The sequence below is a fragment of the Mytilus californianus genome, unplaced genomic scaffold (genome assembly GCF_021869535.1).
Source record: "Mytilus californianus isolate M0D057914Y unplaced genomic scaffold, xbMytCali1.0.p SCAF_8, whole genome shotgun sequence".
NCBI lineage: Eukaryota > Metazoa > Mollusca > Bivalvia > Mytilida > Mytilidae > Mytilus > Mytilus californianus.
Genome location: NW_026262734.1, coordinates 9,872,698 through 9,898,460, shown reverse-complemented (window position 1 = coordinate 9,898,460; position 25,763 = coordinate 9,872,698). Strand labels below are relative to the sequence as shown.

At 33.5% G+C, this 25,763-nt stretch overlaps 1 protein-coding gene across 9 annotated transcripts in view; it reads left to right on the top strand.

The window, feature by feature from the left end:
- LOC127710447 (uncharacterized) overlaps positions 1 to 25,763 on the top strand; it is a 113,250-nt gene that overhangs the window by 34,742 nt on the left and 52,745 nt on the right. For 6 of the 9 annotated variants that reach the window (XM_052216294.1, XM_052216291.1, XM_052216293.1 and 3 more), the window contains one exon: positions 418 to 962. The exons of the other annotated variants lie outside the window; for them this stretch is intronic. In XM_052216294.1, coding sequence (XP_052072254.1) covers positions 418 to 922 — 505 coding nt within the window. In that variant the 3' untranslated portion in view covers positions 923 to 962. Of the gene's footprint in view, positions 1 to 417; positions 963 to 25,763 lie in introns of those variants that run through there. 9 annotated transcript variants of the gene reach the window in all.

Below are 25,763 nucleotides of genomic sequence, written 5' to 3'. Positions count from 1 at the left end.
TATTAACATCGTACATCATAATGTAAATAAGATGAATCGTGTGTACAATGTAGACTGAGCAAAAGGAAGGCGTAAAAATAAAAGTACCAATTAATACTAGCAGCAATCAATAGCAGTATAATTCGTCGATCGGGTTCTAAGTAATAAATAAACTTGAGACATAAAACATATCTTCAAATGTTTGTCTGAATGACTTTCAGTCCTAAACAAGTTGTATAACTAAAATAAAATAAGTTAGATAAGAAATAAGTGTAACTATGTTTATTTCATACACGGACTTCTATTTATTGCAGTCCTGTGTCATAACTATCATAGCAAAGTCAGAAAGGGAATCGATGACACCTGATCTGTATTTCAGTCAGATTTGTAATGTCCGGCTCTTTATTACAGCTTATAACTTTATTTCATGTATTACAGGAGAGGTAAGGTTTATGAGGCAAATCAACCAACAACCTTACAAATATCCGGACCGTGGTTTTTTTGTACTACAGCAATAATTTTACTACAACATGGAGTAGATCCCAACTTGTATAATGTTGGAGATGTTTTACGTCAACAAAGGGAACACTACAGTTTATTTCGACAAACTAGTTACTGTATTGATGAAAAGACATTTGTGGCAACATTTTTGGCTGCTGGATATGATCTGACCGTATCTGATATGAATCGTTATGAAAATGATTACTTTAAAAGTGGAACTGACTATCAAATAGTGAATCACTTTAGAAGAACGCCAAGTTTAAAGCACCTTGCTCGAACACAAATTCGTAAACATATCAGATCCGTCAATATGGACACATCTGTAATTGCTGTAATAGACAAGTTAATACTTCCTACGATTCTTAAAGATTTTTTAAAACTATATGACGTTAGTCCTTCTGATATGTCATCGATTGTTTGCTATGAACACATAAGATGCTAACTGTATAATACATGTGTATTAAAGTGTTTCTTTCCTTGAATTATTCAGAGCCTCGCTTTCGATTATTTTCAGTTCAACCTATCACACCACAATAACGGACATAATAGCAATTTGCACAAAACACGAAGAATATTTCATTTGATTCGCAGAAGCATGACAATTACAAATTGAACGAAAAAAAGTATTAGCAAACATACCGACTTCAAAGGTAAAATTCATACTGGGGAAAGTTCATAAAAACTGACAAAATCAAACCTTAGACTATATAAACCAACGGAACAAATGGAAACAATTGTCGTATTCCTGACTTAGTACAGGTATTTTTCGAAGAAAATGTTGGGTTAAACTTGGTTTTATAGCTAGGTAAAACCTCCCACTTGTATAATTACCTTTTGGTTTATATAACCAAATTGTGTACAACTTCTCAACACATCAAACGAATGGAAAGCAACTGTCATATTCCTGACTTGGTACAGGCGTTTTCTTATGTAGAAAATGGTGGATTAAACCTGGTTTTGTAGCTAGATAAACCGCTAACTTGACAGTAAACCTCATCTATCTTACATTGTCAATTGAATCATTCATCATTGCATCATTTCAATATCTCATTTGCATCCGAACTATAAACTGTGGATGTATCAAATTTGTTTACTGTTATAAAACTACTAGTTCTTATCTTTATGTACACCAAATCTGAATTTTACTTTTTTGTAAACGCAGATAATTGAAAAAAAATTTCCATGACCTACATATGAATATTCGTGTCATTTTTCTCCAATACTCACTAAAGCTGGCATTTTTTTTTAATGCATTATAGATTGACATAGCATGATTTTCTCTATTTTGCTTAATTTAAGTAGACGAAAATGATTAATTGATTACTGTGTTTTTTATTGTTTTTTTTTGCTGAAAACTTTAAATTTCAGAAGGTAGACCTAGATTAAGGAATATTGCTCTCTAAAAATCACTGGTAGGTTTTGACTACTATTTTTGTGAACTTATTCTAAGCTTCTTAGTAACCACGATTATGTTTAATCTGTTTAAAATAAAGGTTTAAAAACACCGAGTAGACAGCAAATCTCAAACACATAACTGAATAATGGGCTATCTCCACTAACCAACGTCTACCACTATAAATTTAAAACAACGTTCAAACCTATGATTACGTTGGATAAAAACCGCAATTTTTATACGTGTGCATGCAAAACAAATTTCATGTTAGAGGGGTCTAAATACAGCTAACAACATTTTCCAAAAGACCAAAAAAGTGGAAAAGTATATTTTAACAAAACGCATTTGACTAACAGGTCGAACAACAAATGTTCTTAAACCCTGCTGACTGCCATTGGCGATTGCCAAATAAACGGATCACCGATGTAATAAATGGATCTTAGTTATCAATTTAATACTAAACAGAAAACCATAAACTTGCGGAAAAGATGGTATACCGCAAACAAAAGGTATTAGAAATAGGATGAACGGATCATATAAACCCGAAGGAAAATATAATACAAGCCCAAACGAAAAAATATAAACAAGTCTAAATTGAAAACAACATTCAAACCTATGATTGCGTTGGATAAAAACCGCAATTTTTATACGTGTGAATGCAAAACAAATTTCTTGATAGAGGGGTCTAAATACACAACAAACAACATTCTTCAAAAGACCAAAAAAGTGAAAAAGTATAGTTTAACAAAACGCATTTGACTAACAGGTCGAACAACAGATGTTCTTTAACCCTGCTGACTGCCATTGGCGATTGCCAAATAAACGGATCACAAGATGTTACAAAATGGATCTTTAAAATTATTAATTTAATACCAAACAAAAAACATTAAACTTGCGGAAAAGATGGTATACCGCTAACAAAAGGTGCAAAAATTAGTACACCATATCCGGATTTCGACAATTAATGTCTCTTCAGTGATGTTAGGCATCGAAACGGTATTTGGAAGGCCATATAATTTACCTCAATTTAGGATAGACTCTTGAATTTTGAAGAGTCAAAATATTAGAAATAGGATGAACGGATCATATAAACCCGAAGGAATATATAATACAAGCCCAAATGAAAAAATATAAACAAGTCTAAATTGAAAACAACGTTCGAACCTATGATTGCGTTGGATAAAAACCGCAATTTTTACACGTGTGCATGCTAAACAAATTTCTTGAAAGAGGGGTCTAAATACAGCACAAACAACATTTTACAAAAGACCAAAAATGTGGAAAAGTATATTTTAACAAAACGCATTTGACTAACATGTCGAACAACAAATGTTCTTTAACCCTGCTGACTGCCATTGGCGCAAAAGATGGTATACCGCAAACAGAAGGTGCAAAAATGTTATGTACACCATATCCGGATTTCGACAATTAATGTCTCTTCAGTGATGTTAGGAATCGAAACGGTATTTGGAAGGCCATATAATTTACCTCAATTTGGGATAGACTCTTGAATTTTGAAGAGTCGAAATAGGATGAACGGATCATATAAACCCAAAAGCAAATATGATACAAGCCCAAACGAAAAAATATAAACAAGTCTAAATTGAAAACAACGTTCAATCCTATTATTGCGTTGGATAAAAACCGCAATTTTTATACGCGTGCATGCAAAACAAATTTCTTGATAGAGGGGTCTAAATACAGCACAAACAACATTTTCCAAAAAAATATATATATTTATTGTGTTTTCTAGCACATGTGTCATCCAACAGAACCGACGACATTCCCATGTGTGAATAAAGGTTTTTTTTCATATTCTAATTTTATTTTTTTCAACAAAAAAATATTTTAGGGAATATTAAAAAGATTAAAAGAAGCTAAGTAATACTTTAATCAATATACAATTGAAATAGATACCATACATCTGGATATCAATTACTTCGACGCTGACAGTGAACATCGATCGAGAACGGAATTTTATCAAAAGAAAGGGCGAAACTATTCCGGTCATGAACTCTTACTTTATATGTAGAAACATTCAATCAGGAACTTTATATAGAATGTTTTCATATGCCGGTGAATGGGTTTCCTATCATTGCCAGAGAGTTACTTCTTTCGATTAAAGCTACTATACCAAAGGTTTTTTTAAGAGTTTACAACCAAAATTATGACTTGGTCGTTTACCATACAGTTTATAATTGATATAATGAGTTTTTCTAATCACAATCATGACAATTTTCGAAGTGCAACCCTTTACGTTGAATCTTAACAAAACAAGTGTAAAACAACAGGTGGGATATACGGAACAAGAACTTTTTACTCCCCAATACCAGAATATACCCAAGGAATTAAGTGTATTTGTTTTGTTCTTTCTTTTTGTAAATTGTTTTGTGAACCATTGTTTCTCCGTGTATCATTGTTTGATGTATTATAAATACGTTGCGTGATTGACCCCTAACTTTCTTAAAAGATTTCGTGTACAGCATTCCAACACTATAAGTTAGGGCGGAAGTAGTCTACCGATGTTCTATTCTCGTAAATCGACTACGGGGAGACAAATCAGGGTTTTTATCATTTATGGAATCCTGATATTATTGATTTCAATCTAAAATGCATTTCAGCAAGCCTTTGGTGAATTCATGATTAAAAGAGGGACGAAAGATACCAGAGGGACAGTCAAGACATTAAGATTAAGATTAAGACATGGCTGATTTTACTATATGGGTTTTCTCATTGCTGAAGGCCCTACGGTGACATATAATTGCTTATATCTACGCATTTGAACTCTGGCGGATAGTTGTCTCATGAAATTATACCACATCTCCTTATTTTTATAGGGATTAATGTATGTAATAAAGAACTATCTATGGACGAGACCTTGTGTTTCAGAACTGACTTGACATTTTTATCACCCCCTCTTCAGTAGTAGCTTGCATTCGTTCGTTTATAGATTGAAATGTTGGATTTACGTTATGTCCAGACATACAGATATGAACGACAATCTGACGTTTATTTCAGGCGTCGATGCGATGTATGTTTTTTAAGATTGCAGTGACGTTGTTAAATCATCTATGCAAAACATAACAAAAACAGACAATAGTTCGACGTCAGATTTTTTTCACGTCGTCGTTATAATTAAATTAAACCTGAATATTTTTATATATTTGTTTCTATGTAAAATTATAGTGTTGAAGCATTAAGGATGTTCGCTACTCTGTTTCAAAATAATAAGCTTTTTAAAAGACTGTAATAAATTGATAGTTTATAAATAAAGGAACTAAAAAAGCAGATAAAAATGAAGGGTCCGTGTGCTTGTTTTCCAGATATAAGCCATTGAAAATTTGGTGGGAAATGATTCTCTTTAGATTTTTCATACATTTAACATTGGCACCTTTTTTCTATCTAAAAGTATAAAGAAATAACAAGGATTTAATAAGATTTTCAAAGATGGCATTTTAAACTATATTTAATCAAATTATGAAAAGAAAAGTAGGGGTTAGTGTGCAAAAATTTGTAATGGCACTACATGGATAAAACCAGAAGATTCCGAATATCTGGCAAAAATTCAAAAACAAGATGAGCGAACATCCTTAAGCATCACATTTTGATAATTTTGCAATGATTTACTAAAAACGTAATAACGACTTTGAATGATTTTTTAGGGTTTAACTGGAATTAATGTATTAAGAGTTTCTCATTGGTTGTTTGTTTTCACATAAGCATTTTGCGTTTTACTATAGAACTGTAAAATAAAACATATGCCTTAACCGAATTTCGAAAATATTTGAAGGAGTTTAGCATTGGTACATCTTATTTCCATAGAGATTATTTTGGTCTGTCCTCAAAGTCATGGTTTATTATGTTTGAAAAAAACTGCATAGTTCACAGGTCATTTTAAAATGAACCACTAGTATTAATGGTAAGTCAATTGTATGTAGTATGCAGTTGTTTAAGAATTTGCACGTCTCATTTCCATGGGGATTATATGCACCTTCTCCTCGTCATAGTTAATTTACTTTGACTTTGATAACACTACAAACTGCTCAGAGTCTAAAAATAAAAAAGCACAGATTTTACTTGACAAGACTCGACAGTACTTAAAATGTACTTACCTATACTCGACTTTGGTCTATACTTTACTTAATAAGTCTGATTGAGTAATTGATAATCTTGGTATTGTCTGAATATGGTCTCGACAAATGCTCGACCAGTCTCGACCAGTCTCGACCAGTCTCGACTCAGTCTTGACCTTTAAATTTAGTCTCGACTGGTCTTGACTCTGTCTGAATCAGCCCATCGGGATTAAAAGCTATAATTTTCCGTTTGGACTAAATTCAGATAGATACCTATTAATTAAATCCTTAAATTTGACAGCAATAAACCAAAATACCAAATTATCGGGCATTTTGTAAGATCAATATATAATTGAGATAGCTGTAGAGTTTTATCAAAATCCAAGTTGATTTAAAAAAGTTATACAAATGTTTAAAGGTGACTATCTAATTTTAGTCCGAACTGAAAACTTTAGCTGTTTTACCTACTAATCAAATCATAGAATTTGACAGAAATAAACTAAACTACCAAATAACCAGGTGTTTTTATGAGATCAATATATAATTGAGATAACTGTAGAGCTGTATGAAAATCAAAGTTGATTTGAAAAAAGTGACTTTGAATTTTTCAGGTGACTATCTGAATTAAGTCCGAACTGAAAATATTAGGTTTTTTTACCTATTAATTAAATCCTTAAACTTGACAGCATTGAACCAAACTACCAAATAACCTGGAATCAATATATAATTGAGATCGATGGGCTGATTCAGACCAGTCGAGACTAAATTTAAAGTTGAAGACTGGTCGACACATGAAAAGACTGGTCGACACATGTCACGACTGGTCGAGACTGGTCAAGACTTGTTGAGACTGGTCGAGACTGGTGGTGCATTGGTCAAGACTGGTCAAGCATTGGTTGAGACCATATTCAGACTATACCAAGATTATCAATTACTCAATCAGACTTATTAGGTAAAGTCTAGACCAAAGTCGAGTACAGTAAAGTACTGTCGAGACTATGTCGAGTCTTTTCAAGTAAAATCTGTGCTCGACCTTGCTGGTCGAGCACAAAATATGGTCTTTTCAGACTCTGAGCAGTTTGTAGTGTAAGTGAAGGGTATTTGGTAAGCAGTTGTATTATCATCGATATTTTTTTCATTTCCACGGAGACTATTTAGTCCTGCACCTTTGTCAACTTATATTTGTTCCGCCTTACAAAAGTTTCCCTGGAATATTTGTTATAAACAATGCTATACTATCAGATCCTGTTGGAAATAATATTCCTTACCCTTTATTTCGTTAGGATCAAATACTGTAATATTTGTTCCAATGGAAATATTATTACATAATATTTCTTCCTTTTAGGAACTTTTTTATGAAAGAACTTCTATTTCATAACACCTTCAGTTATGGTTCATTGACTTTGAATGTTCTACATGTCAAATAGAGGTGGAAGATACGAAAGGGATATTCAAATTCATAAATCGACGACATACTGACAACACCATTTAAAACGTCAAAAAGAAAAACAGTCCACAAAACACAACATAAACAACTAATGACCAAGAAACACGAACCCGACAAAAATGCGTCGATCCTACTCCACATGTGATACCCGTCGTGTTGCTCATTAAGTACAAATTTGGCGATAAATTTGATTCTGTGATGTCACATTCGAGGTAAAGAGGACGGGATTGTGGTTAAGACAATTGGAACACAACCGTCGTCATCTGTGAAACAGATATTCAATAACGGTCAATGAACTCAACAAGGCGTCTTTTCAAAGGGATGGCATCAAATTTATGACTTGGAACATTATTCAATTACTTATTTGTAAGCAGCATTCAAGGACATAATGATAGGACATGTAAACTTTGTAATATCGTATTAACTGGGAATTATATACTCCATAGAAGGCGCTGCTGGATTGTTGATACATATTAGATGAAATGTTCACATTTAGGATGAAGAAATCATCTCTTTTGTCGTAAAGCTTTGTTCTCAACCGACCCTAATTGTCAATTTCTAGATGTAAGTCAAGATATGGGGCAGACTTAACTGTATCTGGTGTAGCTGTGTATTCAAGTTCGATGATATAAGTGCGTTCAACATAGTCACCAAACTTTGAATTATTTAGTCAATGGATATCATCTATATAGCGGAGTGTGAAATTAAGGGATAATGCTAGCTTGTTTTCATTCTTCCTGAATGAAGTCTGCCTCATAGGAATATAGGAACAAGTCGGCAAGAAGTTGAGCACAGTTGTTCCCATGAGAATGACGATTGTTTGTTGAAAAGCACGTTCTTAAAAAGTAACAAATATGTTGTCAATCAAGAAACCCTGCACATGATAATGTTAGTTTCAGAATGTTTTTTTGCAACGCATGATTTGTTCCACACTTTAAAAAATGGTTGTATCTACGTTGGTAATTCAAAATGCCTGTACCAAGTCAGGAATATTACAGTTGTTTTCAATTCGATCATTTGGTTGATAAAAGTATTACGTTTGATTTTGTTAGTTTTTATGGACTTCCCCATATTAAATGTACCTTGGAGTTCGGTATTTTTGTTACACTTTTTTCGAACACTCAGCAATATGACGTGGCTTGTAAGGACACTTTTGTAATATTGGTATCCAATAAAGTGAAGGAAGATCCAGATTTACATCCTTGGTTGAAATTCCAAAGAAACAAAGAACAGACCTATGAATATTCAGGATTTTCTCTTTGGTAAGTGTCGTTCGGGTATACAAATGTATGTTGATTTTCCAAGTGAATTGTTAATACATAACTCCTTTATCAAGCAGTTTATGATTGATTGATTGATTGGTTGGTTTGAGTTTAACGCCACATTTTCAGCACTTTTGAGCTATTTCGTGGCGCTCAGTTTTTATTGGTGGAGCAAGGTGGAAGGCCCGGAGACAACCACCGACCTTCGGTAGGAAATTTGGCAATGCTAGTCAATTAAGATTGGAGTCGAGAATTAGAAACAGAAACGTGTAAAGCATTTCATAGCGTGAAACATAACGTATAAATATATGGATGATATTTTTAGTTATCTAAATGTAATCAGGGGTGTTCGGAATTTTACACTGGTGTTGAAATGCATTGTAAAATTCCATACACCCCTGGTTACACATAAGATTTGTATATGTTCCGGACCATATGAGTATTTGGACCATACCCGTATGGTCATGACCATATGCGTATATTCGTATGGTCCAAATATGAGTATTATACTCGTTTGGTTATTAACGGCCCGGACCATATGAGTATTTAAACCATATAAGTATTTTTCGAATAATTGTAACTTCCTTTGCAGGAACACACAGCGCATTCTCTAAACAAAAACACGGCACAAATAACTATCTGATTTCCTATATCGTTTACATAGTTTAAATTGGAGTGTATCTGCTATTTTGCATTCGCTTGAGTCAATTCAAATCGCTTTTATACTGCCGATATTTGTCCGTAAGTGAAACCATATGCGTTTGGGGCAGGGATCTTTTTTTCTGTTTTCTTAGTATTAAATTATTATTTCAGAAACAAGTTTCTTCTTACTTCTGCTTACTTTCATTTATTTGATGTGTTCCTGCTCATATTCATACGATCTTACTGTCATTGTAAGATCTATGAATAAGAGCAAGAACACAATAACAAATTAACTAAAAACATTTTATAAGAAATATTTAAGAAATTATAATGTAATGAAATCTAATTTAAACACCAAAATAATTTGAAAAAGAAAAAAAAATGACCAAAGTTCCTGTGAGATGAGCAATTGCTTTATTGTTTAACAGTTCATTTAAATATTTCTAGTAATTTTCCAAAGTCGACATATTGCGTTTCGTAAAGACAAATCGATAATGACCATGAACATTTTTTTTAATTTTTTACTTTAATTCTTACTTGTAAGTAATATTCACTTTATTAAAGTAATCATGAAGCAATGATTACCATATGATTGAACAAGTCAAAATTTCATTTTAGAAACTCTTAATTTTTGTGTGACAACTTTTCAACGTTCATCATGTTAATTAGTCGGACCATACGCGTATGGTCGGACCATATGAGTACATAAGCATATGGTCTAAATACGCGTATGGTCCGGAACATATACACTATACAAATCTTTGATTACACAAAGAAAACGAATTCATTTCTTATGAAACATTCTTTTTTTTATAACTAATTTTTATACCTGGGTGTAATATTAAAAACTTCTTTATGACTGAAGAATTTCCACTTCAAATTTAAAATCCGATGTTGCAGCGCGTTGTCAAATTTAACTTAAATATATTTTATTTATTTTTATGTTTTTTGTGAATTTTGTCAAAAATATTTTTGTTTTTCTTTTTTTTTTTGGGCAAATTTTCTTTTTTTGGGGGAATTTTGGCCAGAATGGTTTGTTTGGTTTTTTTTGTTTTTTTTGGGGGGGGGGAGAAATTTCTTTTGTTTGTATTTATTTTACTTTTGACATTTTTTTTGTGGAAATTTACACTACAACCATTTTATCTTCAAAATTTAATATCTTTACTTGAGTCACCGAAACTTCCATTACAAATCCACAGGCCTGTTGATTTACACAAATTTAATATACGCTTGCTTCATAAGAAATGAGATACCTTATTTAGGAGATCAGCTGACATCGACGATAAACTACGCCTGCACAGATATCACTAATGGCAGATAATTTGTTCCTTGGATGTTTCTACAGTGCTTTCTAGCAATACAATTCGCCAATTGTATATTCAACCTCAACACTGTATTCCGTTTGAATGGTTGCAAACGGAAACGATTAAAAAAAACAGATGGACTATCACAAATTCATTACTTAAAATAATCCAAAACAAATGAGAACATTCGGTGTTTCTATATCCGATTCCGAATAAAAAATTATATAAGACAAATAACGGAATATATTTTTTTATCCGTGCAACCATGTTTTATGGGGTGTTGCTAAACAGCGGTCACGGAAAACGGAAAAAATTTACATCTTTTCTTTTTGGTTATTTATTTATATAGATATAAGAAGATGTGGTATTAGTGCCAATGAGAGTACTCTTCATCCAAGTCACAATTTGTAAAAGTTAACAATTATAGGTCAAAGTACGGCCTTCAATACGGAGCCTTGGCTCACACCGAACAGCAAGCTATAAAGGGCCCCAAAAATTACTAGTGTAAAACCATTCAAACTGGAAAACCAACGGTCTAATCTATATAAAAAACGAGAAACGAGAAACACTTATGAACCACATCAACAAACGACAACCACTGAACATCAGGTTCCTGACTTAGGACAGGTGCAAACAAATGCAGCGGGTTTAAACGTTTTAATAGGCGCCAACCGGTATATTTGTAAGTTTTTAACATAAATTTTCATTTTTTGAATATAATTAGAAAAATATTGCATGTCTATTTGTAAGTTTTGAACATAAATAAATTTTTTTGAATATATAAAGAAAGATAAAGCATATATATTTGCAAGTTTTGAACATATTTTTTTATTTTTTGAATATAAATAAAAAATATTGCATATATGTTTGGAAGTTTAGAACGTAATTTTTTATTAATCAATATCTTTTTTTTAATATTGAAATGTATGACGTGCCATAATAGACATGAATTCATATTTATTCACACTAAAGGAATGTTGAAAGTTGAAAGTTACTCTTATTTATATTGATAGATTTTAAAAACTTTAGTGCTATGTCAAGATAACTGAAAACATCATTATTCTCTGTTTTTATTTAAAAAAAATTTTATGACGAAAAAGATACTTTATTTTACACTACGCATCTGATCGTTTGGATGTTTCTACTGGTCAAACACCCGATTATCTAAGATATCATTAATATGTAGACTAAATAACACCTGACCCAGGACAGTGCCTTTAGGTACCCCAGAATCAACCCCTGGTTGACCAGTTTGATTTTGTCCAATTTACCACGACTCTTTTCTTGCGGTAGCATAGGAATGATTCTATCCAACATAGTGACTAATGATAGGTGCTAATTCATTTAATACTTTTTAAATATTTTGGGCTTGTTTCGTCTAGCACTCATGCTTTTGATGTATTGAGTTCATGTTCTATTTTTTTTTCTCGTCCCTACTTAAGCTATTTCTATGTCTTTCAAGTTCGGGTATAATGGTTTCTTTAGTGGTACATATTCAGTTGACGACCTCTTAGTAGATACAATTACGGTATAGTGAATTGTTCATTCAATGCTTCTGGTCCGTTAAGACCTGCCTTAGTCTTTAGTAATAGTATACTTTGAGAGTGTATTTTTTTTAGCTCACCTGGCTTTTTCTCATCACTTGGCGTCTTCGTCGTTGTTAAATTTAATTACTAAAATATTCTCCTCAGAAATTACTGGGCCAAGTTTTACCGAACACATGCCATATAAGAAGTCGTCTGACAGTTTTGGTTAAACTTGGCCTCAATTTTCATTGGTGTATCTAGTTTTAAAAATGTGTTCGATAACCCTTCTTGCCAATCAAGATGGCTGACATGGCTAAAAATAAAAAATAGGGTTGAAATGCAAGTGTTTTCCATTGTTTTGAAAACCGCTATGAATAGAGAAAATATGACGGGGGCAGAAATGTTCAGAATGTTAAGCTCTACCTAATGTCTATTCACGTCAAAACTGTCAGACGATTGAAATATATAATAGATAGATAGAAACTTTTAATAGCAAAAATAACCAGCAAGACAAGATCTCCAAAGAGATAAAAATGGTTGAAATCGTTTAGTGGAATCGTTATTGGTATTTTTTGCTCTTTAAAGATTTTTACCAATTTTTGGTGTTTTTGCCTACTATCTTGAAAAATATAAAAGATAGAGAGAAACTTTAAATAACAAAAATGATCAGCAAGGCAAGATCTACAAACAAGTCGAATTTTGCCGTAATAGTAAATAGACAATTCATAGGAGTGATTGCCTTTAAATGACGACTTTTTTTAACCCTCTTTTGTGTTTTGGGTAAAGACTAAAGAAGATAGAGAGAAACTGTAAACGGAAAATGGACAGAAATTCAACATCAACAAAAAAGAGATTTTTGACATGAATCTATTCAAGTCTACAATGTTGGAGAGTTCCCATTGTTGAAGGTGCACAGATACCCAGATGAGCGACACATGCTCTTTATAGCATTTTGTTTTTTAAGCTGTTATGTATTTCCAAAACTGTTTGCTATTTTCCCTGATATATCCTATCCTATTAGTTCATCATCCATGTGTGATTTCGTTATTTCATTCCTCATTGATTGTCGTTGTTCTCGCCATTTTTTTTTTCAAATTCCGTCCAAATAACTATTTCTTTTCGTTTCCGTTCCGTATTCTGTTTCCGCCTTTTAGCAACACCCAGTTTTACGAGGTCATTCATTCAATACGTTTTGACGTTTTGAAAAGTCCCTCTATTTTTGTAGTCAGTGTAGGTATCGGTGTCGATGTAAGTGTCTGTGTAAATTACTTTTCGAAAATGTCTAGTATCGTGGTCAGTCGATTTTTATATGAATGAACATGTACACTACTAGTCAGGAGGTTCAGACTTAAAGTCGTCTATAAGGAGATCCTACAACATGTGTTTGTAGCTGTAAATTTTAGGCGTAATTGGTTTAGTATACGAATAAAAGAGGGACGAAAGATACCAGATTAACAGTCAAACTCATAGATCGAAAACAAACTGACAACGCCATGGCCAAAAATAAAAAGACAAACAGACAAATAATAGAACAGATGACACAACATAGAAAACTAAAGACTAAGCAACACGAACCCCACCAAAAACTGGGGGTGATCTCAGGTGCTCCGGAAGGGTAAGCACATCCTGCTCCACATGTGGCACCCGTCGTGTTGCTTATGTTATTACAAATCCGGTAAATAGTCTAATTCGGTAAGTTACATTCGTGAAAAGGGAAGGGTATTGTAGTTACGACATAAGGGACATATCCGATATCATCTGTGAAACGGTTATTCCATAACGGTCAACCAACTCGTGATGGCGTCCGTAAAATTTACGAAGGGATGATTTTAACTTCACCATTTGGAACTCTTGGCTTAATAGCTTCCTTGTGAGCAGCAATCCTCTATCAAGGAAATCATGATAGGAAACACAAGCCCGGGAATATCGTATCAATTGGGAGATATATACTCCGTATGCAGGCGCTGCTGGAATGTTGCTACATAGAAATGGAAAGTTCACAATTGGGAAGCTGAAATCATCTCTTTTGTCGTAAAGTTTTGTTTTCAACCGACCCTCATTGTCAATTTCTAGATGTAAGTCAAGATATGAGGCAGACTTAACTGTATCTGTAGTATCCTTTATCTCTAGTTCGATGGGCTAGATTCGTTCAACATAGTCACCAAATTTTGTATTATTTAGTGAGAGAACATCATCTATATAGCGGAACGTAGAGTTAAAGGATATTGCTAACTTCTTATCTTTCTTCCTAAGAAGTTCCTGTATGAAGTCGGCCTCATTATAATAAAGAAACAAGTCGGCAAGAAGAGGGGCACAATTGGTTCCCATTTGAATTCCGACAGTCTGTTGAAAAACACGTCCTCCAAACGTAACAAATATGTTGTCAATCAAGAAATCAAGCATCTTGATAATGTCAGTTTCAGAGAATGTTTTGTTTGAATCAGAGTGATTCTTTACAAAGTAGGATTTATCCCTCCCCAAGACAAGATACTTGTATCTACGTTCGCCATTCTTTTTAATGAAACAAAGTAATACCAACTCTTTCAATTTGTCTTTTAGTTTGGAATGGGGAATACTTGTGTAAAGTGTAGAAAAGTCAAATGTTTTAATACTATTGCAAGATGAGATAGTCTTAGATTGTATGTACTATAAAAGATCTTTGGAATTTTTTAGTATCCACATCTGATTCACGCCACCTCTAGAATAGGCAGTTTCACAATAACTTTGGAGCCCGGCTTTGATTGCTGATAAAATAGATGTTAATAATTTAGAAAGAGGTTTCGTGGAGCACTTGGAAGACCCAGCAATATACCGTTGTTTGTAAGGACACTTATGCAGTTTAGGTATCCAATACAGTGATGGAAGATCCAGTTCTTCATCTTTGGTTGAAATTCCAAAGGAACATAGAACAGACCTATGATTATCCAGGATTTCCTCTTTGGTAAGTGTCGTGAGGGTATATGTTGAGTTTCCAAGTGAATTGTCAATACCTAATTCATTTATCAAGCAGTTTATGTAATGATATTTACACACAAAACGATGTTGTTTGGGGCTTTATCTGCGGGGACAACAACATATTTGTCATGGAGGTAGGACAAGTGTTTTGCAACATTAGGGTCTTTAAAAATTGATGTAGCGTGGGTATTGATATGCCCATTTAGTTTCTTAATTCGGATTTGTATCAACGACCTCACAGCCTTAATCCATTCGGAAAGAGTATCTACGTCTTCTTTCTCGCGTTTAGCCCATTGCCTGGCATAATCTTCGACTGAATCCATCAGTATTTTGAAGTTGTATTTCCAATTGATGGATTTAGGCTCACGATATTTCGGACCTTTGGATAACAAATTTCGCAGGGAAGTGTTATTGACAATGTTGAGGTCTCCGGTAATAACGTGGCCAGCCGGATTATATGTGAATTGGGAACTAGCACAGGTGCAATCAGGAGGTATAGACTTGAAGTCGTCAATGTTGAGATCCTGCAAAACGTGTTTGTAATTGAAAATTTTAGTTGCAATTGGTTTGGTATAGGTATAAGAAATTATTGGTACAGACTGATCTTTAAAATAAGGAGGTATTTTTGACTGAATTAATTTATGATGAAGGATATTGCCTAAGTTGACGCCATCGAGACCTTTGTTGGCAAAGGAAAGTTTAAGAAAAGATCTTTTCTCTTTTTCATCTTTTCCAATACGAACTGGTTTGAAAAGTCTGTGACTTGCAATATCCGAAATGATAGCTGTAAGTTTGTATTGGTTTGAATGAGGGTTTGTAACAGTGGTTTCCAAACATAAATTGAACAGAGAATGAAGTTTTGAAAGGGGTAATGAATACAGTTTCGTGCGAATGTGATGAATAACTAACGGCTTTTGTATAAATGGCAGCAAGTCATTAATAGAGACATCATGCAAAGTAGGTGATGTATAATGACGATGACCATGACTGCGTGTACGTCGAGGAGTAGAGTTGAAAATATTCATCACATTCACCGAGCTACAGGAAGGACTAGATAGAATACCTATACCATCACATTTGTCATTGCAACCATATGGTGTCGCAGTTCCCAATTGTCGAATCCAGTAGTCCTCTTTTTGTCTACGGAGAGGCGTTGCAAGTTGAGGATTGTTAGTCTTGTGGTATATTTTTTCGATTATACGAACTGTCATAGAAACGATGGAATGATCAGGCTGATTAAAATGCTGGTACAGAATGTCGTTTGCATAGAGGTTGATATCTGATCTATGGCCGCACATACGTTTGTTTGTTTGTCTCTACATAAGAGATGATAGGTATTGACTGATCTTCAAAGTGCAGGGAGGTATTTTCAATTAAGCTGACATATGATGAAGGATAAATATTGCCTACAATTATAGCATCGAGACTTTTGTTTGCACAGGAAAGATTTAAAAAAGGTCCGTATCATCTTTAATTTTTCCAATACGAGCCGGTCTGAAAAGTCTGTGGCTGGCAATATCCATATAAGGTATATTTTTCAAATAAAGCACTAGCATCAATATTCGAATTTGTTTAAGCTCATCTGAACATATTGAATTGAAATAATATTTTAATTAGAAGTGATATATTTATAACTTCACATATATACAGTATAACTAATTCAAATATCTAATTGTCATCGTATTCGATTAAGAACAGAACGACATCGACAGGAGTGGTGAGTACAATTCTACTTTCTTCGTAGGCTTTCTGGATATAGCTAGCTATTATTTCGTAAAACTCTTTCGCAACTTATTCCTCAGTTTTAGTTGAAATGACAATTTCAACAATGATACTCCCCTCCTCGTCTTTTTCATACTTAACTTCGTAGTTTCCCTTACGGAACTTCCTACCAAGTGTCTAGAGCCATTCTCGAATTTTCTTCACATGATTTTATTTTTCTTCATGTATGACTAACACAAACTTTTCTCTCTTTTCAGCTAAAAAAGTTATACTGAGTAATAATTATATTAAAACAGAAGAATGCGTGCTATTGTTAATTTCCATCTATTGAAATGTCTCATTTTCACTTCAGATATACATATACATTGCTTGCAAACCTAACGCATCAGCGTTCTAAATTATGACCATATAACGTTTTGTTGTTTGATATATATTGATAATTTTCTTAGCAATATCATGAGAATATATTCATCTTAATTGTGTTTATGATTCCAATAAAACAAACGAGGCAAATTGGTTGATAATGAGTCTCACATTCAGTGGCCAATATTACAGACAGTATTATTCAGAGACCCATGTTTATAATTTTATATAAAGTCTTACAGTCTTTGACATGTACGTACGAAAAAGTTAACCTTCGCGTAACCGGAGTTTTGGGGTATTAAGAATCTAAATATCTTTTCCTTTATTAAACTTATAAAGAAAATTCATTTGTTGTATTTTAATATGGTATGTATTTCTTTATTATTATTTTGCCTTAATCTATTAAAAACAGGTTTAACCTGATATTACTCACGAAAGGATGCTAAACACTGAACAACTTCAGTAACTTTTGCATCTGTTTTAGTCAATACTGCATAAAAACTTAATAGGAATTTTAAGATGAGTAGGATTTTTATGACACTATTTTTCAAACTTACTAGAAATTGGATATGCAACTAAATTTGCACTTTTAAACACCAAAGGGACTATTTCGAGTGATTGGAATTTAATTAAATTAATATTGTGATTGTGTTTTCCAACATGTTGGTAAATCAAACTTTGTAATTGGGTCTTTGGAGCGGTATAAATGTTCATGTGTTCTTCTAAAAACATCCAGTCCCGTTTGGTTTGTCCTACATATTGTATACCATACTTTAACTTTGTTCAAATAACCAGAAAAATTAGGCTTAGGGTTTTAAAGTAATGTCACATGCAAAGGAAATCAAAAAAGCTCTACCGTTCATTCTTGGCCTAACTGTAATTTTAGAAGATAATCTAGGACCAGAGTTATCATTTTCTGGCTTTGTACGGGAATATTTGTATACATCCACGTGAGTTTATATTCAAAAATTTGGCCTCAGTGGCATTGTCACCTTTGACACAGTTGTGTAAAGTGCTGAATTTATTTTAGGAATGGGGTATTTAAAGCACGCGGCTATCCGTGAAATTTAGCTATATTTAGTTTTCTTTCCTTTTCTTAAAAAAATCATTTAAAGGGTACTGAAAGAAAAAAAATGAGGTCGTTAGTTCTAACATTCTATGAGGATTACAATTACGGAATGTATAAACAATAGATAAAGCAGTCGAATAACTCATATAAAAACTATAAATAACTGACAAAATACGTAAATAAATCGTAACAGACATGTATATGGCGTACGGAAAGGGTCAAAAGTAAATTATTTCGCATATGCTACAGTTAATACAGCATATGCTATATAAACTACAGCTTAAGCTATAATTTATGTACCCTATGCTGTAATTAATGTCGCTTAGGCTATAATATATAGCATTGGCTGTAATTTATACAGCATATGCTATAATTAATACAGCATATGCTATATTAAATGTAGCAAACACAGGCAGGGCAATACTGAATGTTATATCTATGTTGGTTTTGAAAATTCAACCAACGATAACGAACTTGATCTCCCTTCATTGTAATGGATACCTACATGATATAAGGGACCTTACAAAATCGTAATATTGCTTACTCTTCCAAGTGCTCTACGAAACCTCTTTCCAAACTATTAACATAAATTTCATCAGCAATCAAAGCCGGGGTTCAGATTTTTTCAGAAACTACCTACCATAGGGGCGGTGTGAATCAGATGTGAATACTAAAAAAAATCAAAAGATATGTCTCTATCTTCTTGCAGTAGTATAAAACATTTGACATTTCTACCCCTTACACAAATATTCCCTATTCAAAACTCAAAGACATATTGAAAGAATTGGCCCAACTTTGTTTCATAAAAAAATGGCCAACGTAGACACAAATATTTTGTTTCACGGAAGAACAAATGATACTTTGTAAAAATAAAAACAATTTAATTCAAACAAAACATTCTCTAAAACTGATAGTATCTATGTGCTTGATTTCTTGATTGACAAAGAAATTTCTATTAATCAATCATATTTGAGTGAATTTTGAAATTATTCTGCATTTATGTATAAATTGAGAGGAACATTTGCCAAAACATCCATAAACATGTGCTATAAAATATGTCGTACTCTGTTTGAAAAAGTAGTCAACACTTCTGTTCGACAAAGTAGTCGTCAATACTTTTGTTTGACATGATTAATATTGATATGGTCATAATTATAAATAACTGTTTACAAAACTTTGAAATTTTCTAAATACTAAGGATTTTCTACCTCAGGTATAGATTACATTAGCTGTATTTCGCAAAACCTTTGGGTAGTTCGAGTCCTCACTCAATGCTCTGCAAACTTGTACTTTATTTGGCATTTTTAATATTTTTATTCGAGCGTCACTGATGAATATTTTGTAGTCGAAACGAGTGTCTGGCGTACAAAATTTTAATCCTGGTATCTGTAACGAGTTTATTATCATACTTGTCATAAGTGATCATCACAAAAGATTCACACAAGCCCTTTCAATCCCGTAATCAGACTGACGCCTATGTTTTATTTAGCAACTTCATTGTGCACTATGGAATTCCCCGAAACACTTCATTCAAATCAAGAGCTTACTTTGATATGACCGAGATATCTAATAGAACTTAATTGATCATGCTTTATTGGAAACACCAGAAAGTGAACCAGCAACAGTATATTGAACCTTTGGTACATGCATACAACTGCATTAGACATTACTCAAATGGTCAATCATCCTACTTATTGATGTTTGGGCGCAATTCCAGATTACCAATTGTTGCTTTTGGACAGAAAAAAAAGTAAAAACAGAAGTTCATCAGAAGACACAAATATAAAAAATGTTCCTAAATAATAATTGAGCCGTCTAATTCAATATAACAGCTCGTAAAAATCACTAATTTATGCATAAGAATAAAACATGTAATCATGTACAAACAGAACTACCTTATGTAAAATATTACAGTTGTCAATATGACTGTAGACCGGGACGTTAATAACAATAACTGTACCAATTTTACTGCACCAGATGCGCATTTCGACTATATGTCATTCCTGTATCAGTCTGTACGTTAACCTAGTATACAGTTGTATAAGTATCCCTTCACATTTTCCCTTCTAATAGCATTAACTTTAACTACATGCACTCTGTTGACTTGCTTGTTCCTCTTTAACAGAAGCTCCGTAATCTTGCCTGTTCCTCTTTAACGTACGCTCTGTTGACTTGCCTGTTCCTCTTTAACATACGCTCTGTTAACTTGCCTGTTCCTCTTTAACGTACGCTCTGTTAACTTGCCTGTTCTTCTTTAACGTACGCTCTGTTAACTTGCCTGTTCCTCTTTAACGTACGCTCTGTTGACTTGCCTGTTCCTCTTTAACGTACGCTCTGTTAACTTGCCTGTTCCTCTTTAACGTACGCTCTGTTAACTTGCCTGTTCCTCTTTAACATACGCTCTGTTAACTTGCCTGTTCCTCTTTAACGTACGCTCTGTTAACTTGCCTGTTCTTCTTTAACGTACGCTCTGTTAACTTGCCTGTTCCTCTTTAACGTACGCTCTGTTGACTTGCCTGTTCCTCTTTAACGTACGCTCTGTTAACTTGCCTGTTTCTCTTTAACTTACGCTGTATTATCTTGCCTGTTCCTCTTTAACGTACGCTCTGTTGACTTGCCTGTTCCTCTTTAACGTACGCTCTGTTAACTTGCCTGTTTCTCTTTAACGTACGCTCTGTTATCTTGCCTGTTCCTCTTTAACGTACGCTCTGTTGACTTGCCTGTTCCTCTTTAACGTACGCTCTGTTAACTTGCCTGTTTCTCTTTAACGTACGCTCTGTTATCTTGCCTGTTCCTCTTTAACGTACGCTCTGTTGACTTGCCTGTTCCTCTTTAACGTACGCTCTGTTAACTTGCCTGTTTCTCTTTAACTTACGCTGTGTTAACTTGCCTATTCCTCTTTAACGTACGCTCTGTTGACTTGCCTGTTCCTCTTTAACGTGCGCTCTGTTAACTTGCCTGTTCCTCTTTAACATACGCTCTGTTAACTTGCCTGTTCCTCTTTAACGTACGCTCTGTTGACTTGCCTGTTCCTCTTTAACATACGCTCTGTTAGCTTGCCTGTTCTTCTTTAACATACGCTCTGTTGACTTGCCTGTTCTTCTTTAACATACGCTCTTTTATCTTGCCTTTTCCTCTTTAACATACGCTCTGTTAACTTGCTACCTGTTCCTCTTTAACAGAAGCTCCGTAATCTTGCCTGTTCCTCTTTAACGTACGCTCTGTTGACTTGCCTGTTCCTCTTTAACGTACGCTCTGTTGACTTGCCTGTTCCTCTTTTACGTACGTTCTGTTAACTTGCCTGTTCTTCTTTAACATACGCTCTGTTAACTTGCCTGTTCTTCTTTAACATACGCTCTGTTAACTTGCCTGTTCATCTTTAACATACGCTCTGTTAACTTGTCTGTTCCTCTTTAACATACGCTCTGTAAACTTGCCTGTTCTTCTTTAACATACGCTCTGTTAACTTGCCTGTTCCTCTTTAACGTACGCTGTGTTAACTTGCCTGTTCCTCTTTAACGTACGCTCTGTTAACTTGCCTGTTCCTCTTTAACATACGCTCTTTTATCTTGCCTTTTCCTCTTTAACGTACGCTCTGTTAACTTGCCTGTTTCTCTTTAACGTACGCTTTGTTAACTTGCCTGTTCCTTTTTAACGTACGCTCTGTTAACTTGCCTGTTCCTCTTTAACATACGCTCTGTTAACTTGCTTGTTCCTCTTTAACGTACGCTCTGTTGACTTGCCTGTTCCTCTTTAACATACGCTCTGTTAACTTGACTGTTCTTCTTTAAAATACGCTCTGTTAACTTGCCTGTTCTTCTTTAACATACGCTCTGTTAACTTGCCTGTTCCTCTTTAACATACGCTCTTTTATCTTGCCTTTTCATCTTTAACATATGTTCTGTTAACTTGCCTGTTTCTTTTAAACAGAAGATCCGTAATCCTGCCTGTTCCTCTTTAACGTACGCTCTGTTGACTTGCCTGTTCCTCTTTAACATACGCTGTGTTGACTTGCCTGTTCCTCTTTAACGTACGCTCTGTTAACTTGCCTGTTCTTCTTTAACATACGCTCTGTTAACTTGCTGTTCTTCTTTAACATACGCTCTGTTAACTTGCCTGTTCCTCTTTAACGTACGCTGTGTTAACTTGCCTGTTCCTCTTTAACGTACGCTCTGTTGACTTGCCTGTTCCTCTTTAACATACGCTCTGTTAACTTGCCTGTTCTTCTTTAACATACGCTCTGTTAACTTGCCTGTTCCTCTTTAACATACGCTCTTTTATCTTGCCTTTTCCTCTTTAACGTAAGATCTGTTGACTTGCTTGGTCGTTATTAAAAGAACATTGACCAATTCAAAGTCACGATTCTCGTTTGTGTTTATACCCAATGATGGATACATATTAAAAGGCATGTTACCAAAATGTTCCTCGGTACATTACACAGGACATTATCTATGAACACCCCTTTAAATCAGAGGCAACCGCAATTACCGATGTTTAAATCTCGTTAATCCAATGAGAAGATACAAATCAAGTAAAAAAATAAATAAATGGGGGAATAAAATGAACTACATAAGGAGTGAGATCAGATGAACCGACAGGGTAAGCATATCATGCTATGCATGCATCATCCGCCATGTGCAAATCTACACTATATCAAAATTCAAAATGTCGAGATTGCGAATAGGACACAATCGATATAGTAACAGATCAGACAACTATTTTGGTATCTAAGTATAAAGATCTAAAAACGGGAAAAACATGTCGCTAGTAAGTTGAGATCAGTCTACACAATCGTGATTGTTACAGAAAATCGTATGAAGTGTCGATTTCATTGGTACAAAAGTAACTCCCTTGTGAACACTTAGAAATGGAACTTGTTAATAGTAAAAATGAACAAATTAAACTATAATATATTTAAAAGTATGTTCACGTTAAAATTAGACATTTGACATTTCATTAACCAATTATGGGCTCTTGTCAGGCAAGATACATAAACTTCAAGGATATAAGTGATATGAAATGATAATTATTATGAACCTTGCGATAATAAAAGATTTCAATGAAAACACATAATCATGAACAACATAGGATATTTTCAGTCTTAAGTGTGTGATGTAATGAGGTCGATTAAAAACAAATAGATATTAAATATATAACGAAAAATAAAACAAGTAACATAGATTCATCTTGAGTAGTTGACATCATGACCAGTACATATCAGTGATGAACTTATCACGACAATGGAGAGGTTATCAAGAAGTGATCATTTAGAAGCAGCTTCAAATATATGCTTTTCAAAAATAGTGGTTTTTCCTCATGTCTAATGCACATCAGTACGTGGGTTAGTCACACTGCAAGATTCACCAAAGGACGATGCTCTAGACCTCACTAATGGAAAATTCTAAAGTTTAAGAGATAAGATATCATCTGAGATCTAGTCACGAATCCAAAAAGGAAAGACTTGATAGATGTCTTTGTGTCAATCCCATTAAAACTTTTTTTCTTAATGAATATGCATAATTCGTATAATAATTTCTCATCTTCATTATTCATTTACCATATCAGGTTATTTGTTGGGGTTTGATTCTTTAAAGTTCTTGCAAAAATTAGTTATCACTGATATCATATTTTTTCGTTGTTCTGATAGAGTCACACTTGAAAAGAAAATGTGTTTTATCTTCGATCTCATTACTACACCATCTTTGAAATACTCTATTGTGTCGAGGAGTGTTATTACATCTACCTCTCTCTATAAGTAAGCGGTTAGGAGAAATCTTGTTAGACGTTGTCTTTCTTCAAGTGTTTTTAAACAATACCAAGATATTTTTTGCAACCAAAATTACATTGAAAAGTAACATATGTACAAAGTTTTCCTTCTGAATAACTATTGAAATATTTTTCCCAATCAAACAAATTTGCAATTCTAAGTTTTCTGTTGTCAATTGGTTTGCCCCTGTCAGATTGAGGATGTTAGACCAATATTGATCATTGAAATAAGTTCCACGACATGTACCACAACGGTTTATTTTACTTATACAATTTCTTAAATTCTAAAGATCTAACCATAGGAAATTAGTACTAGATTTTTCTCCTCTGTTATAGTATTTATATTTTGCATTAATAATGATTAAAATATATTGGTGGTCTTCCCAACTTCGTTAACACAGGACAGTAAGTACTTCTTTTGAAACTCCAAGAATAAATTTACACTATTTAGTATGAAATATTTCAGCAGGTAATTTAAACATGTTAAAGTAAAGTATGATGTTCAAAAATCAATCCCATTTCTGAATTTAGTAGGCATTTGGTTTATAAAAGAAAATCATTTTTCGCAACTATATAAAAGTATTGGTTTGACTGTGTGATCAAAAACATGAATGCTTCTTTTGACTGAAGGATGCAAGGGTTAAAAAATCTTTTGACGACTGAAAATATGCTTTTATCGCCTTTATTTTTATCCTGTGCCACTGTAAAGGATCCAGATGTACAAAAATGTATACTTATATTTATAGTATAAGTATAGTATTACTAGTAGTTATTCATTCACTAGAACAATTAGGCTATAAGCTGTTGACAAAAATTGTTGTTTTAACGAATGAAACTATGAAAGGGCTGTAATTTGTTTTCAGTCGAATATTACATTGATTTAAATTTGGCAGTGAAAAGGTATATGACATAATATAGAAATAAAAAGGTTAGTTGTTACATCATTATACGTTTCAAACAAACTATAATAAAAACATGGAGTAATTGTTCATGAAACAATTGGAAGAAAATAGTCATCAACTTTGCTGTTCAGATTTGTTCATATACATTTGTAACTAAAGTACAATATTTTCGATTGTTTACATACCTGAGGAAAACATATTTGATCTAAGAGAACAGAAACTGTTGATTGAACTATAAAATTACTTAGAATCTTATTGATTAACAAATACATACCTATTCGTCATGTGATAAACAACTGCTTAAATGCTATTTAACACGTGTAATGATAAAATGACGATGTATATATATATATATATGGTATATATCATTTCTATTTATAGATTACCAGTAATGTAGGTGTGATCAGTAACCAAAGGCGGAAATACATGCATGTGAAGTAAGCGGCCAGTTCGTTATTTGTTATTAGACACTTACTATCCAACCAGCCGGAACAATATTCAAAAATATCTCAATAAAAAATAATATAAAAGTAGATATTTAAAAGAATTCTTGAAATGATAATGATGTTGAAACAAGTTCTATCTTTAAAAAAGATAACTGACGCATTCAGATGTGAGCATAGAGTTTAAAACAAACCATGAATCTTTTTCAGGTTTTTTTTAATCATAGTTAAAAAAAAATTGCACACAATTTGACGGCAAAAGGCTGACGATTCTGATAGTTGAGTGTTGGCGTTTTCTCTAAAAAATTAAAATCTATACTGCATGGTACTTAACTAAATGTTTATACATGGGTATTTTTCATAGATAAAGAAGTACCTATAGCTGTGAAATAGACATATGTGGTTTATAAGTGTTT